At 42.8% G+C, this 17,099-nt stretch overlaps 1 protein-coding gene across 1 annotated transcript in view; it reads left to right on the forward strand.

The window, feature by feature from the left end:
• Positions 1-11,908, forward strand: part of FXYD1 (FXYD domain containing ion transport regulator 1) — an 87,561-nt gene extending 75,653 nt beyond the window's left edge. The window contains exons 3-8 of the mRNA XM_088463698.1: positions 1,237-1,272; positions 5,591-5,665; positions 7,715-7,751; positions 8,592-8,641; positions 9,640-9,675; positions 11,230-11,908. Of these exons, the coding sequence (XP_088319824.1) occupies positions 1,237-1,272; positions 5,591-5,665; positions 7,715-7,751; positions 8,592-8,641; positions 9,640-9,662 (221 nt within the window). The 3' untranslated portion in view covers positions 9,663-9,675; positions 11,230-11,908. The remainder of the gene's footprint in view (positions 1-1,236; positions 1,273-5,590; positions 5,666-7,714; positions 7,752-8,591; positions 8,642-9,639; positions 9,676-11,229) is intronic.
• The last annotated feature ends 5,191 nt before the right edge of the window (positions 11,909-17,099 follow it).

Genomic DNA, 17,099 nt, shown 5'->3' on the forward strand with positions numbered 1-17,099 from the left:
ACAGCATTGTACCCAGACAGCGAGAGGCCTGTCACAGTGCTCAGCTCACAGCACTGTACCCAGACAGCGAGAGGCCTGTCACAGTGCTCAGCTCACAGCAATGTACCCAGACAGCGAGAGGCCTGTCACAGTGCTCAGCTCACAGCAATGTACCCAGACAGCGAGAGGCCTGTCACAGTGCTCAGCTCACAGCACTGTACCCAGACAGCGAGAGGCCTGTCACAGTGCTCAGCTCACAGCACTGTACCCAGACAGCGAGAGGCCTGTCACTGTGCTCATCTCACAGCACTGTACCCAGACAGCGAGAGGCCTGTCACAGTGCTCAGCTCACAGCATTGTACCCAGACAGCGAGAGGCCTGTCACAGTGCTCAGCTCACAGCATTGTACCCAGACAGCGAGAGGCCTGTCACAGTGCTCAGCTCACAGCACTGTACCCAGACAGCGAGAGGCCTGTCACAGTGCTCAGCTCACAGCACTGTACCCAGACAGCGAGAGACCTGTCACAGTGCTCAGCTCACAGCAATGTACCCAGACAGCGAGAGACCTGTCACAGTGCTCAGCTCACAGCAATGTACCCAGACAGCGAGAGGCCTGTCACAGTGCTCAGCTCACAGCAATGTACCCAGACAGCGAGAGACCTGTCACAGTGCTCAGCTCACAGCAATGTACCCAGACAGCGAGAGGCCTGTCACAGTGCTCATCTCACAGCCCTGTACCCAGACAGCGAGAGTCCTGTCACAGTGCTCAGCTCACAGCACTGTACCCAGACAGCGAGAGGCCTGTCACAGTGCTCAGCTCACAGCACTGTACCCAGACAGCGAGAGGCCTGTCACAGTGCTCAGCTCACAGCACTGTACCCAGACAGCGAGAGGCCTGTCACAGTGCTCAGCTCACAGCACATAAACTACTTTATTTAACTGAACACTTTCTTCTTCCCCACAGTTCTTCCCAAATAAGGGAAAAACATTGTCTTGTAGTGACCTGGTCAGACGATGCACATAACCCATTATTCAGGGTCCGCCATGGTGCTAAGAAGATTTAATAAAATTTATTTCAGTGGGAAACATTAATAATATTTCTTTATTTATGCAACACTGTAAAATCAGCGGATAAACAAATATAACATACAGTGAACTATGAAAACTGTGAGAGGGCCACTGTTCTGTAGAGCTTACAATCTATAGACCCTCCTCAGAATTCTTTTATTAACAGGCTTTGTTTTCCTTTTTGTTCAGGATCTGAAACAGATCAACATGATCCATTCTACTATGGTAAGGATAAAGCAACATGTCTGTTCTCACTGTAAGGGGTTATATTGTTATATTACATGATAAGTTATATTGTTATATTACATGATAAGTTATATTGTTATATTACATGATAAGTTATATTGTTATATTAAATGATAAGTTATATTGTTATATTACATGATAAGTTATATTGTTATATTAAATGATAAGTTATATTGTTATATTACATGATAAGTTATATTGTTATATTACATGATAAGTTATATTGTTATATTACATGATAAGTTATATTGTTATATTAAATGATAAGTTATAATGTTATATTAAATGATAAGTTATATTGTTATATTACATGATAAGTTATATTGTTATATTACATGATAAGTTATATTGTTATATTAAATGATAAGTTATATTGTTATATTACATGATAAGTTATATTGTTATATTACATGATAAGTTATATTGTTATATTAAATGATAAGTTATATTGTTATATTACATGATAAGTTATATTGTTATATTACATGATAAGTTATAATGTTATATTAAATGATAAATTATATTGTTATATTATATGACAAGTTATATTGTTATATTACATGATAAGTTATATTGCTATATTAAATGATAAGTTATATTGTTATATTACATGATAAGTTATATTGTTATATTACATGATAAGTTATAATGTTATATTAAATGATAAATTATATTGTTATATTATATGACAAGTTATATTGTTATATTACATGATAAGTTATATTGCTATATTAAATGATAAGTTATATTGTTATATTACATGATAAGTTATATTGTTATATTAAATGATAAGTTACAGTGTTATATTAAATGATAAGTTATAATGTTATATTAAATGATAAGTTATATTGTTAAATTACATGATAAGTTATAATGTTATATTAAATGATAAATTATATTGCTATATTAAATGATGTTATATTGTTATATTATATGACAAGTTATATTGTTATATTACATGATAAGTTATATTGCTATATTAAATGATAAGTTATATTGTTATATTACATGATAAGTTACAATGTTATATTAAATGATAAGTTATATTGTTATATTACATGATAAGTTATATTGCTATATTAAATGATAAGTTATATTGTTATATTACATGATAAGTTACAATGTTATATTAAATGATAAGTTATATTTTTATATTACATGATAAGTTATATTGTTATATTACATGATAAGTTATAATGCTATATTAAATAATAAGAAGAGAAATTGGCGCTCAGATTTTGCACCACTGACTTCATAGGGGAGACATATAAGCACTGTGTAGACGGTATACAATTGGGAAGCCGGGTGCCTTAATACCGTCAGCCAGCTTCCCAATTGTCATATACCGGCGAGGGATGAAATGCCGGGCTTCTAGATTTAGATGCCTGACATTTCCCCGACGCTGGGAGACAGGTGCCCGGCATCCCGATCGAAGGGATGCCGGGCGCCGCGAGCGGACAGCCGCGGGGGGGAGTGTTAGGCACCCCCGGGGGGACTTAGGGTTAGGCAGCGGGGAAGGGGGGGCTAGGGTTAGGCAGCGGGGAAGAGGGGGTAGAGTTAGGCACTTGGGGGGGAGGTTAGGGTTAGGCACGCCTAAGGAGGGTTAGGGGGTTAGGTTAGTTAGTACTTACCTATCCACGATCGGGATTTCCAGCGCTGTCGGGCTTCCGCTGCCGGGATCTCTGCATTTGTCAGGCTGTCACTGCCGGGAATCCAACCGCCGACCATGGGGCCGGTGGTATTTCCGTGTAGACAAGGGGATGTTCTTCATAGCCAGGTGACAACTGCGCAGTCAGGTCCTCACCCAGATGTACAGTTGTAGCGTTTGCTATGAGTCTACTTTTATTCATTTTTCGGGATATGGCCTATGGTAAATTGTTTCAAAAACACATTACAAATCACGTGATATGCAGCGATAAGGAATGATAAGTTTCAGGAGCACACTACAAATTCTGTTAAATAAGCCCCTTATGCTGAATATTATTTACCTGGGTACTTGGATGGGCACTCGCAAGCGCTCGCTGAGCGCTCGCAAGCGGGTCGATGTTAGCCCAGTGCGCATGCGCACGATGGAGGCGGCTCCTTTGTGCGCATGCGCGAGACCCGGATAGCGACAGGCAAGCCGTCGCTATGGGTCTCGCTACAAAGGGGGTGTGCTGTCGATGGCGAGTGACAGCATGCCCCCTTTGGTGGGCGTGCCGGGGGTGTGGCTGCTCAGTTGGAGGCGTTCCCATGAGAACACCTAGCATCTGGGGCCGGCCCCACTGACATCACAAGTGATGTCAGTGGGAGTGATTTTGGCTCCAGGACTTGCGGCAACGAGACCCTACCACAAGGGTCTCGTCGCAAGCCCAATGGTCGCGATGGTCTTGACCATCACGACCATCTTCCTGGTCGCTCACTATAGCTGTGGGTGATCACCCACAGCTATACGAGCGGCCAGGAGGCTGCTCTAAAAATTCAGAGGGACGGCCCTAATTCAGAGCGAGCGCTCTGTCAGAGCGTCCGGCTCTGAATCAGGGCCTCTGTTCTGTGTTTCATCCCTCTCTCCTCCTTCCTAGCTCTCGCCTTCCCTCCCTCCCCTCCCTCTCTCTCTCTTTCTCTTTGTCTTTTTCTCTCTCTCACCTTATTTCCTTCTCTCTCTCCCTCCCTCTATCTCCCTTCTCTCCTTTTCTCTCTGTCTCTTTCTGTTCTGTCTTTCTCTCCTCTCTCATAAGGGGTAGATGCAGAATGATAGTCCTGTTACAGGACAGTTCATATAAAATGGTTCTGCGTGTGTCTGACATGACTGGGAGTGAGGCATGCTGTTTGGAAGCTTTGAAGACAAGTTTAGGGAGTAGACTTACGCAACCAATCAGATTCTCACTATCAGTTTCTTGGATGCATATGAGAAATTATAGCTAAACCCGATTGTTCATGCACAACTCTAATGTATAACGATCGGCGCATGCGCAGGACATGTACTGAGCATGTACCGATCTCTGACTGCGATGGCGGTCGCAGTCCTCCCTTTTGGGGAAGGGGAAGTGGTGATGATGGCCAGCGTTCATGAACACAGGGGCATGTAATTTTCAAGGTGTGCTGATGCCACAGATGATCCAGTGATACGACGCAGCTGCTGTGAGGGACAAAGCTGAAGTTAATGGGTTTGAGAAGGTAGAACTGTGAGGGACAAAGCTGAAGTTAATGGGTTAGAGAAGGTAGAACTGTGAGGGACAAAGCTGAAGTTAATGGGTTAGAGAAGGTGGAACTGTGAGGGACAAAGCTGAAGTTGATTGGTTAGAGAAGGTAGAACTGTGAGGGACAAAACTGAAGTTAATGGGTTAGAGAAGATAGAACTGTGATAGACAAAACTGAATTTAATGGGTTAGAGAAGGTAGAACTGTGAGGGACAAAGCTGAAGTTGATGGGTTAGAGAAGGTAGAACTGTGAGGGACAAAGCTGAAGTTGATGGGTTAGAGAAGGTAGAACTGAGGAACAAAGCTGAAGTTAATGGGTTAGAGAAGGTAGAACTGTGAGGGACAAAGCTGAAGTTGATGGGTTAGAGAAGGTAGAACTGAGGAACAATGCTGAAGTTAATGGGTTAGAGAAGGCAGAACTGTGAGGAACAAAGCTGAAGTTAATGGGTTAGAGAAGGTAGAACTGTGAGGGACAAAGCTGAAGTTGATGGGTTAGAGAAGGTAGAACTGAGGAACAAAGCTGAAGTTAATGGGTTAGAGAAGGTAGAACTGTGAGGGACAAAACTGAAGTTGATGGGTTAGAGAAGGTAGAACTGTGAGGGACAAAGCTGAAGTTAATGGGTTAGAGAAGGTAGAACTGAGGAACAATGCTGAAGTTAATGGGTTAGAGAAGGTAGAACTGTGAGGGACAAAACTGAAGTTGATGGGTTAGAGAAGGTAGAACTGTGAGGGACAAAGCTGAAGTTGATGGGTTAGAGAAGGTAGAACTGAGGGACAAATCTGAAGTTGATTGGTTAGAGAAGGTAGAACTGTGAGGGACAAAGCTGAAGTTAATGGGTTAGAGAAGGTAGAACTGTGGGGGACAAAGCTGAAGTTAATGGGTTAGAGAAGGTAGAACTGTGAGGGACAAAACTGAAGTTGATTGGTTAGAGAAGGTAGAACTGTGAGGGACAAAGCTGACAAAACTGACTTTACCTTTGTCTGCAGATGGCATTGCAGCAGATCATCACACATACAGTACATAACATTGTATTGTGTTACTGCATTGTACAACGTGACTGTCCATGTCATCTCCGCGTGGTAGATGTTAATGACGGCTCCTTTCGTTCTTTCCTCAGATTACTATTCTCTGCGGATCGGTGGTCTGGTCTTTGCCGGAGTTCTCTTCATTCTGGGAATTCTCATCATCCTGAGTGAGCGATGTTTTGTTAGATATACCCAGAAATGGCGGATGTGCAAACATCTGCCCCTGTCAGCCTAGGGGGCCTGATTCAGAGCTGGTCGTAATGCACCTGTGGTCGCAGACATCTTCTCAACAGTGGTTGCGGTAATATGCAAATACCAATCTCCGCCTTCCCTCTGTGCGGGACGCTGGGATGAGGTGTACGAGCACTGAAACGCCCACTTCCAGGCCGTACATTCTGCGCATTTGTAATGGAGATTATAAACACAACACTATCGATGCAACATCGGTCACATAATCAACATTTACAATAGCTTATGGTGTACTCTCCTCACCTCTAATCCTACTAAACATGGCTTCTGTAGCTTTGTATTTGCAATTGGGGACGCAGCAGCGTATATATATATATATATATATCCCAGACACACCAGTAACACGCTCATGAAATGGCCCCTTTTTGTGAACACTTTAAGTCTCCTCACATTTTCCACCATAATACGCCCGAGGACCGCAGACCAGTTCTGAAGTGTTACTATGCTGTACGCAAATTGCGTCCATCCCTGAATCGGGCCCAGAATGTGATAAATAAATACTAAGATATTCTCAGTCATCTTCATTATAGCTTCCAGGGGTATGAGAGATAAAATATGCACTTACCAATTATGAAGGAACAACTCATACTGTATGTACACATAGGAGGGCGCCATTTTATCCAGCAAGGCGACAGGACACAATTTCAGCAATATTTGTAATATGATTAATTTCCTCTTGTACTTCTTTGTATAAACTAACATGTACTGCAGCACAGTAACACAGTAGTCAACATTGCTGCCCTACCCCATGCATTTTTTTTTCTGCATGGCACTACAAGTCCCAGCATGGTAGCACCTCTTATTATGTTTAAAATTAGGGTGTGCAGTCCCTTTTCCTCTGTATGTGTGTGTATAATGTACACTTGGTGCTCAGCCTCCCTCTACCATCACCTGATACATTATTGGCCAAACATGTGCTAATATCCTTATTATTTATACTCTATGTTAATTGTTAGAGTTTATTATAAATGTTTTATCAATATTTTTAGTGCACAGGAATTTTCTTTTTGTGTTTGTGTGCACATGCGTGTGCGTGCTTGTATGCATATGTGTATTGGTATGTATGTATGTGTGTGTATGTATGTATGTATGTATGTGTGTATGTATGTGTGTATGTATGTATGTACTGTATGTATGTATGTGTGTGCAAGTGTATGTGTGTGTGTATGGGTGTATCTGTGTGTATGTATGTATGTGTATGTGTATGTACTGTATGTATGTGTACTGTACTGCACTGTATGTATGTATGTGTGTGCAAGTGTGTGTGTGTATATGTATGTATGTATGTATGTATGTGTATGTATATGTGTATGTATGAGTGTGTATGTATGTGTGTGTATGTATGTATGTATATGTGTGTGTGTGTGAATGGGTGTATGTGTATATGTATGTATGTGTGTGTGAATGGGTGTATGTGTGTGTATGTATGTATGTATGTGTGTATGTTTGTGTGTGCATGTGTGTATATGTGTGTGTGTATGGGTGTATTTGTGTGTATATGTATGTGTGTATGTATATGTGTGTGTATGGGTGTATGTGCGTGTGTATATGTGTGTGTGTATATGTATGTGTGTGTATGTATGTATGTACTGTATGTGTGTGTATATGTGTGTGTATGGGTGTATGTGTGTGTATGGGTGTATATGTGTGTGTGTATATGTATGTGTATATGTATGTGTGTGTGTATATGTATGTGTGTATATGTATATGTATGTGTGTATATGTATGTGTGTGTATATGTATGTGTGTATATGTATGTGTATATGTATGTATGTGTATGTGTGTTTGTGCCCAATTAAAAATATTCTCTGTACAGTACTATGTAAAATAGTGGCACTATATGAATACACAATAATAAATGTTAATGGTAATTTCCATTTAAATAACATTCACAGAAATAATAACATACCAGTGAGGTCTCTGCGTTACCCAATTATTATATTGATAATTTTACACTCATGTTTCAGGCAGAAAATGTCGCTGTAAATTCAATCAACATCAAAGGTAAAAATGAAATGTATAAATGTAACGCTGCCGTCGTGTCATGTGTATTTATTATTTATTACCTTCCCTCTACATTTATCTGTACTATTAGAGAAAAGTTTAGGCGCTACCATATATAAAGGCATTACATGTGCTGTATTTCTATTTTAAAAGAACCAAGAATAGGATGAATTGTTTATGTATATATGTATATATATAGTTACAGTTTATGAAATGTAATGCTGAGAATGTCACTATTGTCTTCCCCGTGTGCCTGATTATCACCTGGATATCCGGCCCCATCATTACAGAACAGTTTTCCGAAATCAGAATGTAACACCGGGAAATAAAATTTCAATCAGCAGGGGCGTAGCTAGACCTATGGGGCCTCACAGCAACATTCCTACGCCCCGCCCCAGCCCCGCGCACGGCTTTTCACTTCTTATCAGTGTCTCGCCTCACTGACGCAGGGAGGAGGCGTGGCTGTGGTGCGCGGAGCTCCCAGCAGGCTCAGCATGGCCACGCCTTTCCCCCTCATCAATGAGGAGAGTGGTATGAGAGGGGGGGGAGGGGCTGCTCGGTCTGACAGGGGGCCGCAGCGCTGATGATCCCAGCAGCAAACTGCTCCCCAGTCACAGGCTGGTTCAGTGGCGTCCGCGGTCGTGACAACATGCAGCGCTTACCCCACGAGTCCCACGCACCAAAAGTGGATTCAGGGGGAGGCGAGTCCAAGAGACACTGTGGGCCCCATAGATACCACAACCCCATGCACCAATGCTAGCTATGGGGCTGCTCTAACTAGATTGGCGGGTGGCACTAGGACATGCTGAAACCTAAATATCGCCCTTTTTCTATCCGCAGAACCGGGGAGCCTATAGAAGAGGAGGGATCTTTCCGAGCTTCCATTAGACGTATGTATGACCCAATACCGGGATCTCTCCGAGTCACGAGATACTGCAACAGCTTTATCGCCTTTTGCTGTAGACGCTTTTACGGCTTTATTGCTGAGAGAACATAAATATTACCGGAATTATACCCTTATACCCATCCTGGTATCCTGGTCCTTGCCATAGTGTAACATCACACTATTTAGACTAAGGGCCACAGCAGGTTATACAAGAATAAACACTGTACAGGGCTTAGCCAGTAAGCGCTGAATCACAGATGATAACCCTGTAAAAGTGCATCAATATTCCATGTTACAATGTTTCTAGTTCTTAAATAATTTGATATGCTGAAACATAGTCCCACTAAAACCAACATATGAGTCCATTTTAATCTAGATCAGGTAATTTACTAAAATAAATGGTAAGTAATTTAAATACATTGTACTATGTTTCAGCATATCAGATTATTTACATAGTGTTAGTGTATAGTGTTTGTTCTTGTATAACAATTGTTGAGGTTAGTGGTGTCCTCACCGTAAGCTGCTCCCATTATTTTCATTAGCCTCTTCACTGAGTGCAACCGTCCTCTATTCCTTTGAGGGCACTACTGTGCCCCTCGCACTGTACATATGACGTCTTGGCAGACACACAGACAAGTCTACATTTTAGTCCTTACACTAAGAAGCAACGAAAATAATAGGAAAAAAAAAATTTGCTTCTGGACAAAACCATGTTGTGATGCGAGAGGGACAGATAAAGTTATCGTTGTTCTCGTATGCAGGGTGCACACTGTACTGGGTGACTATACAGGTATCACACAAATACTGGGCAGATTTACTTTACACTGTAATATAGAGGTGAACTAGGACACGCCCCTCCCAATTATATATTTATCCACATGTTAACAGTTTGACCCCCTCCCCAGCATTGATATATGACATTATTCCATATATATATATTATGTATGTGTACAACGATTATATGTACAGATTCTAACACTTTTCTACCAATGTCTCTTTCAGGTTTGTCCAGCAGGAGATTATAGTGCATAGCGGGAGGTGAGATCTGTCCGTCTCTGACAATCATTCCCCAAATCTCTGACTATAATCAATGCATCATTTTTCCCCACAAACCATGACCATTGCATAGCGCCCAAAATCAGGTTAAAATAAGCCCCGCCAGGATCCCTGCAAACCACGCCCCCAATATAGCCAAAACACGCCCAATTACCCGCAAGTTCCTCCCTTTTTGTGGTTCACCAATTACAATGGGACCCCTGTAACCAGGACGGCTGGCAGGATGATTTGTACAATATGGGGTTCTATGCTGAAAAATCAAAATTGAATCCAGCGAGATTGTAATCGATCTCTCAGGGTGATAGATTGGCCCCTCCCTCAGCGCTTCTGGAGTGTAGTGGGGCGCAGAGGACCCAAAGCGCAGTACAATTACTTATCACGGAGCTGGCAGCCATTGTTACTAATGTTTGTGAGTGAAGTCAGGTCAACCACAACTGTGTGTATGGGACCGATGTTCTCGGTGTTACCGATGTTTTCGGTGTTTTGCTAGCTCTTACAGATGTGAGTAAAGGAAAGGGTGGGCTTTATGTAGTGCTGGGCGTCTGCATCTTCTGCAACGGCGACAGTGTGATCGCATTCATTTGCGTAATTTCGCAGTGTGTGCGATCTTGCAATCCGTGCTGAATCAGGCCCTCAATCCATAATAATTATTATACTTTTTTCCCTATATGTGGGCTGGTACCTGATATACCCGACCCACTACACTACTTGCTGACCTATCAGACATCCATTATTTTGTATACACTCTTATCCCTGCTTCACATTAACCCCTCTACTTAATGTTTTTATATCTGGGTTCTGCAAGCTCTCAGGGCCCGATTCAGACCCGGACGCTAAGCCGCGGACGCACGCTATGGGCGACTGTCGCCCGCCTGTGCATGCATATGCATCGCATTGTGCGTGCACGAACCAGTCATTGCGATCGGGAATCGAGCCCTCTTAACAGAAAGACTGAGCGCTACTTTGAGTGACAGCGCCGTTTGTGGGTGGTAACAGGGGAAGGTGCTTGTGAACGGGGGAGTGTTGCAGCAAACGCAGGCGTGTCTGGGCGTCTAAACAGAGTTTTATGGGTGTGCAGAATTAGCATGGAGGTGTCATTGTACACGTCACTTGGTTGTATTTCAGCCCGCACTGCTTGCGGCGGAGTAGGGGCTACCTCAAGCGATGGCTCTCGATGGTTCTGATTAATAATACACTTCCGGGAGATGACGTGTGTTAAGAAAGAAAAGCGGGCGTCTTCATACCGGCGTGCGCTCACTCTGCCATAGAGGACACCAGACAGTGCGCTCACGGAATTTGCCTACCCAGCCCCTTTTGGCAGAGAGAGAGCGCAGCTTAGCATCCGGGTCTGACTCGACCCCTCAGGAGCCTTATATGTTAGAATGAGTGGCTTGCAGTGTCCTAGGTAACACGTTATCTGAACAAAACATTGCATTAAAACAAGATGTTTGTGGAAGCACTCAACAATTCAAATGGAACATGAAGAGCAGGAAAGACGCCATCTATATTTCTCTCCATTTTGTTTCATGATTTCAGGTCTCTGATTGCCCCATTCCCGCATGAGAAGTCCTTATGCACGTGTAGATTAATAATGGGACTCCTTCCAGTGCCCCCCACCCAAAACCCTCACCTGAGACCAAGAAGAGTGAGTCCATGGTCACCACCCACGCAAAGGATTAAAGCGTGAGACCTTCAGAGTATATTGAATCATCTGAACTACCAAGAAATCTGAAGGTTACACCACAAAATGGATATTGATGATTTCTGTCTATGTGCACGTGTGCAAGAGATTATGCTTGGCCTCAGCTAGATTCCTCATCGCCTCTCACCCCACGCGATTTTCCAGTGATCACGGGATGGACTCTACAACAACCCCGTAATGTGCTTCTAGATCATTGCTGCTCTGCATGATTCAGTGTATTAAAAGCCAAATTGTTACATAATGTATATAATAAGTCATAAAAAAGTAATATTGATTTGGATTAATATATAAATATAATATATTCATATTATACATGTATATAAATCATATTGAGTAAGAAAAAAATGTAATCCCCCAACTCTGAATCTGTCAGATAAAAAAGTTGTTTTTTAGTAGAAAGCTGTAATGTAACTAAATGTAACTAAATGCAGGAAAATATGCACCACTAATAAGCCACAAACCTGTAGTATATTGTATTAAAGTTTACTTTTGGGACATATTGTTTCCTAGTTACCACTTCTCTGCTTTCTAGTGAAAATTAACTTGCTTGTTTGTGACTTCATGTTGGCAGGGCTGGCAACACTCATTCATTTAAAGACCCCGGCCTCATCCCGCCCCGGTAGGTACAGGCTGACCAGTCAATGGCTCATCCTTCTGTGTCTCTCCAGCTTCATCCTTTCCTGTGTCTCTCCAGCCTCACCTTCTCCTTTGTCTGTCCAGCACCATTCCCATGGTGTCTCTCCAAAACCATCTCCTTGGTGTCTCTACAGCACCATCCTCTTTGTATCTCTCCTGCACCATCCTACTGAGTCTCTCCTAACCCATCTCTGTGTCTTTAGAACCACCTCACCTATGTCTCTCTAGCCTCATCCCACATGCCTCTCCATCTCCAGCCATTGACTCATCCCTGCCCCATGTCTCTCAACTTCCTCTCCCCTGTGTCTCTCAACCTCATCCCCCCTGTGTCTCTCAGCCCAAACCCCCTATCCCATATTTCTCAGCCTCATCCCCCTCTTTGTCTCTCTGACTCAACCACTAGTGTCTCTCAAGCACATCCCCCCATGTCTCTCCAGTACATCACCATGTCTCTCAGACCCATCACCCTTCTGTCTCTCCAGCATGTCTCCCTGCCCCTTGTGTTTAGCACCATCTAACCCTGTGTCTCTCTGCATCTCAGCCCCCCTTGTGTGTCTCTCCAGCCCTCCTTCCCAAGACTTTACAGGCCACACTTTCTTACTGCTGCCTGCTCCTCTTCTTGGCTCCTCTGCCATCCAGCGGCAGGATTAATGCCTCGGGGGGCATGTCAGCATGCACCCCCCTTCGTGCAGGCATCACCCCCTCTACACAGTGATAAAGTCTTTGCTAGTACCTGTGCCAGCGCCATCTCTCTGAGAATATCACCTGGATGGTGGCACCACTGGCAGGTTGTTTAGTGGGTGACCTTGTGCAGGCACAAACACTATGGAGTCTATACTGGGAGCGGGATGTGTGGCATGGAGCACTCTTTAACTTAAGGCCAATGCCACGTTCACCACACATCCTGCACCTATTATAAATACGCCATCTGTTACACAACCTTATTAATAAAATGGATGTGGGCAGATGAATGATGTGTTCCAGGTGTCAGTGATGCTTGAAATGACCCAGCAGGAACAGAGTGACCTGCTTTGGAAAAAAAGACAGAAAGAGCCTGTTTTGTAAATACAAATCCTTTCCTAAATGTTACTGTTGGTTAGATCCACTTCCTTGTAGAAAGTATCTAACACTAAATGCAGATGAAGTCTGGCCTCCAGGAGAAGGTGGTCCTCTGCAATCTCCAGCACCGATAACCTATGTGCGCTGGTGATTTTATCACATCAGCTGACGTGACGTCAGGACAGAAGAGGTGACATTGGGGGAGATTATGATGCGCAATTCGCATGAGCTAATAACTGAGAAATAAAATACATTATAATTGTGATTTAGGTGAAGAACAGTCGTTAGTATAGAAAAACTGCTGCACTAGGATACATTACTGCAAATAACTTCAAGTTCCAACTACACAAAAGTTTCAGCTACCTGTAAATGTTCCATAGGAAGCGATGGTTTATAGGTCACTGTATTATCCGGCTCCCGATGGTGGCAGAGCTGAAGGCTTAAGACTATATTACCCAGAGCTTGCTGGCAGCAAAACACATTATTATTCTGTGGTGTGGAGACAAATGAGCCTTTACATACAGCCCTGAGATAATTTCCTTCCACGCCACAGAATCCAGGCACTTCACGGACGCAGAAGAGTCTCTCCCCTTTATTCCTTCTCCCGGGGATAAACACATTATTCCAAAGGACGTGTAGGTGTGACGCCATTATCACGCAGCATGGAAGCATTGATGTCATTGAGGGCATAGGTAGGGCCGGATAAAGGACAGAGGAGGTAATAAGTGGGCAGACAGAACCCCTGTGATTGCTCACACAGTAGCCTACTCACACTGCAGTAAGCCCAGCACATATGTTACCCTCTGCTAGACATAATAAAGCACAGAGGGCCTCATTCAGCGGTGGACATAGCCGTGTCCGTGTCTGCGTCTGAATGTGCAAGGACTGAGACGCCCGCCTCCATCTCCCAGAGATGCTGTATACCGCCCTGGTGCCTCTATAGATGCCATCATCGTCACACTATCAAAACTTCCATCGGCCCTGTGACTTCCTATGTGAACAATGAAGCGTCTGTGTGCGCAAACACTTCAGCGACGCACCTGCAACACTCCCATAGCACGCCCATAAGACAGACCTGTGCGTCCTCTAAGTCACTTCCAAGTCACCACCCAGGACCGCAGAGCACTTTCCCAAGACATTTCTGTTACAGCGCCTCTGTGTGGGCACTCTGTGTAACGCATGCGCCATAGTTTTTAGAGATTTTTGTGCAAGCGCAGTAGCAAAAGAACGATTCAACTCTTTGAACATTGGCGTCACATGTGACTCTGATCTGAATCAGACCCAGAATGTTTTTTGAGGTTAGTGTCCCTCTAAATACAATATAACTTTACCAAAAAATTATTAGTGCAGAAAATAAGAGATTCTAAAGTGTCAAAATCAATATACTCTATCCATTGAGTAAAAGTATTGAAAATGGCAGCGTATCAATTTGCCGGGGGCTGGTGGCCTCGAAAAAATGGCTGCTTCAAAAAATGGGGCTGATGTAAAGTTGCACAATGACTTCACGCCGAAAAGAACATATTTCTGCAGATATGTTGTGTTTGAGATGCAGTCCAGGCAGCAACACCAGGATATGCGCGAGGTTTACACCAGGCTCAACTTACAGACATTTACCTCCGCCTTACAGACACTTACCTCCGCCTTACAGACATTTACCTCCACCTTACAGACATTTACCTCCACCTTATAGACATTTACCTCCACCTTACAGACATTTACCTCCACCTTATAGACATTTACCTCCGCCTTATAGACATTTACCTTCGCCTTATAGACATTTACCTCCACCTTATAGACATTTACCTCCGCCTTATAGACATTTACCTCCGCCTTATAGACATTTACCTCCGCCTTATAGACATTTACCTCCACCTTATAGACATTTACCTCCACCTTACAGACATTTACCTCCACCTTATAGACATTTACCTCCACCTTACAGACATTTATGTCATACTCGCCAGCACTCCCTGATTGTCTGGGTGACTCCCTGAAATAGGAGTAATCTCCCTGATTGCACCTTACCCCCAGTATGTAGCTGTTATATATATATAAAAAAAACCACCAAAGATATGTACATTCAAATGAGATCATTAGTATAATTTCCCTGCATTGGATATAAGGAACAATGATCCCTATGGCTACATGTATTTTTTTTTAAAGTATTAGTGTGTTTTCATCAACAAGTAGATCTTACTAACTGCTTTGGGGCTCGTTTACATTTGGATGTAAGTCAGTATATGACACGCCTCTCAGATGTAGCAGTACACGCCTATCACATGTATGACACGCCTCTCAGATGTAGCAGTACATGCCTATCACATGTATGACACGCCTCTCAGTTGTAGCAGTACATGCCTATCACATGTATGACACGCCTCTCAGATGTAGCAGTACATGCCTATCACATGTATGACACGCCTCTCAGATGTAGCAGTACACGCCTATCACATGTATAACACGCCTCTCAGATGTAGCAGTACACGCCCACTTTACCGCTGTTCTCATAGGTGCTACTTTCACTCTCTCACAATCCCACTTGGGCCTCTGTTGTAGACAATTTATTGTATGTGCAAAAAATGCATTTATTATTAACAGGGCCAGATTAACAATGAGGCAGATAGACAGGGCCGGATTAAGGTTTGTGGGGCCCCTGTGGCAACTAAGTTAAGGTTTTCCATATATATATATATGTGTTTAAACATGCACACACACACATATGTATATATATATATATATATATATATTATAATATACAGTATGTAGCAAACATATATTATATATAACATACACACTAACACATATACAGTATACTCATACATACACACTAACACATATATACTGTATATACAATAACACATGCACATATATACATAAACACATATATATGCATACTGTATACACACACAAACACATGCACAGTATACACACACCACACGTACTGTATATACAATAACACATACACATATAGAAACATATACACATATATATATACACACTAACACATACACAGTATACATGCACTAACACATACTGTATATAATGACACATACACATATTGGTCGCTATGGGCAACATCACTTCTTAAATCTCCCATCTTAGTAAATATACCCCTAACAGTCCAGGTTATAGTGACATCCATGCTTGAACACAGACGGTTAAATCAAAATAACTAAGGTACTAATTAAGATAACTGTGCTCAAGTATGGCTATCATTAAAACCTGGACTGTTAGTGTGCTTAGAGGACCATGGTTGAGGGGGAGGGGTGGGGGAGAGAGAGAGAAAGAGAGAGAGAGAGAGAGAGAGAGAGAGAGAGAGAGAGAGAGAGAGAGAGAGAGAGAGAGAGAGAGAGGGTTAATCTATAATATTCTGTCTGATGCGCGTTAAACTGAAACAATGCAGCTGATACTTTTGAAGGTCAATATTTATCAGTCTTGCTTTTAAAAGTTTTAATACATCAATACCCTGTAAAAATGAAACATAGTATTTGCTTTGAGGTTTCTTTGAATCAAATTTGAATACACTGCAACATGGGGTTATGCTGCCTGTGGCCATGTGGTGGCAGTAATGAGCCGGCTGACGGGCAGTGAGGGAGTACTGGCTGGGTGATTGGTTTCTCTCTGCTGCTGAATCAGCATTAGCTGTGACTGCAGACAAAGTAAAGGCCCCGGCAATCATCAAAGCATCTCCTCTCACAGGCCTGATACTGTATCTGCCTATGTAGTAAATCCATCACACACTGCCATGTAGGGTCATGCACAGGAGATCCTGCACTGCAGGTAACATAGTATTACCATTACCATAGTATTACCATTTTATAGTGGTGTTATAAATAAATGCTATAGGCAAATAATATATTCATCATTAGTTAAGAGATCCTTAAAAAAATAAAATAAAATGGAGTGTGGGTGTAATATCTTTGGCAGCCGGAGTGTGGGTGTAATATCCTAGGCAGCCGGAGTGTCGGTGTAATATCCTAGGCAGCCGGAGTGTGGGTGTAATATCCTA

The sequence above is a fragment of the Taudactylus pleione genome, unplaced genomic scaffold (genome assembly GCF_031769625.1).
Source record: "Taudactylus pleione unplaced genomic scaffold, aTauple2 ptg001428l, whole genome shotgun sequence".
NCBI classification, from domain to species: Eukaryota; Metazoa; Chordata; class Amphibia; order Anura; family Myobatrachidae; genus Taudactylus; species Taudactylus pleione.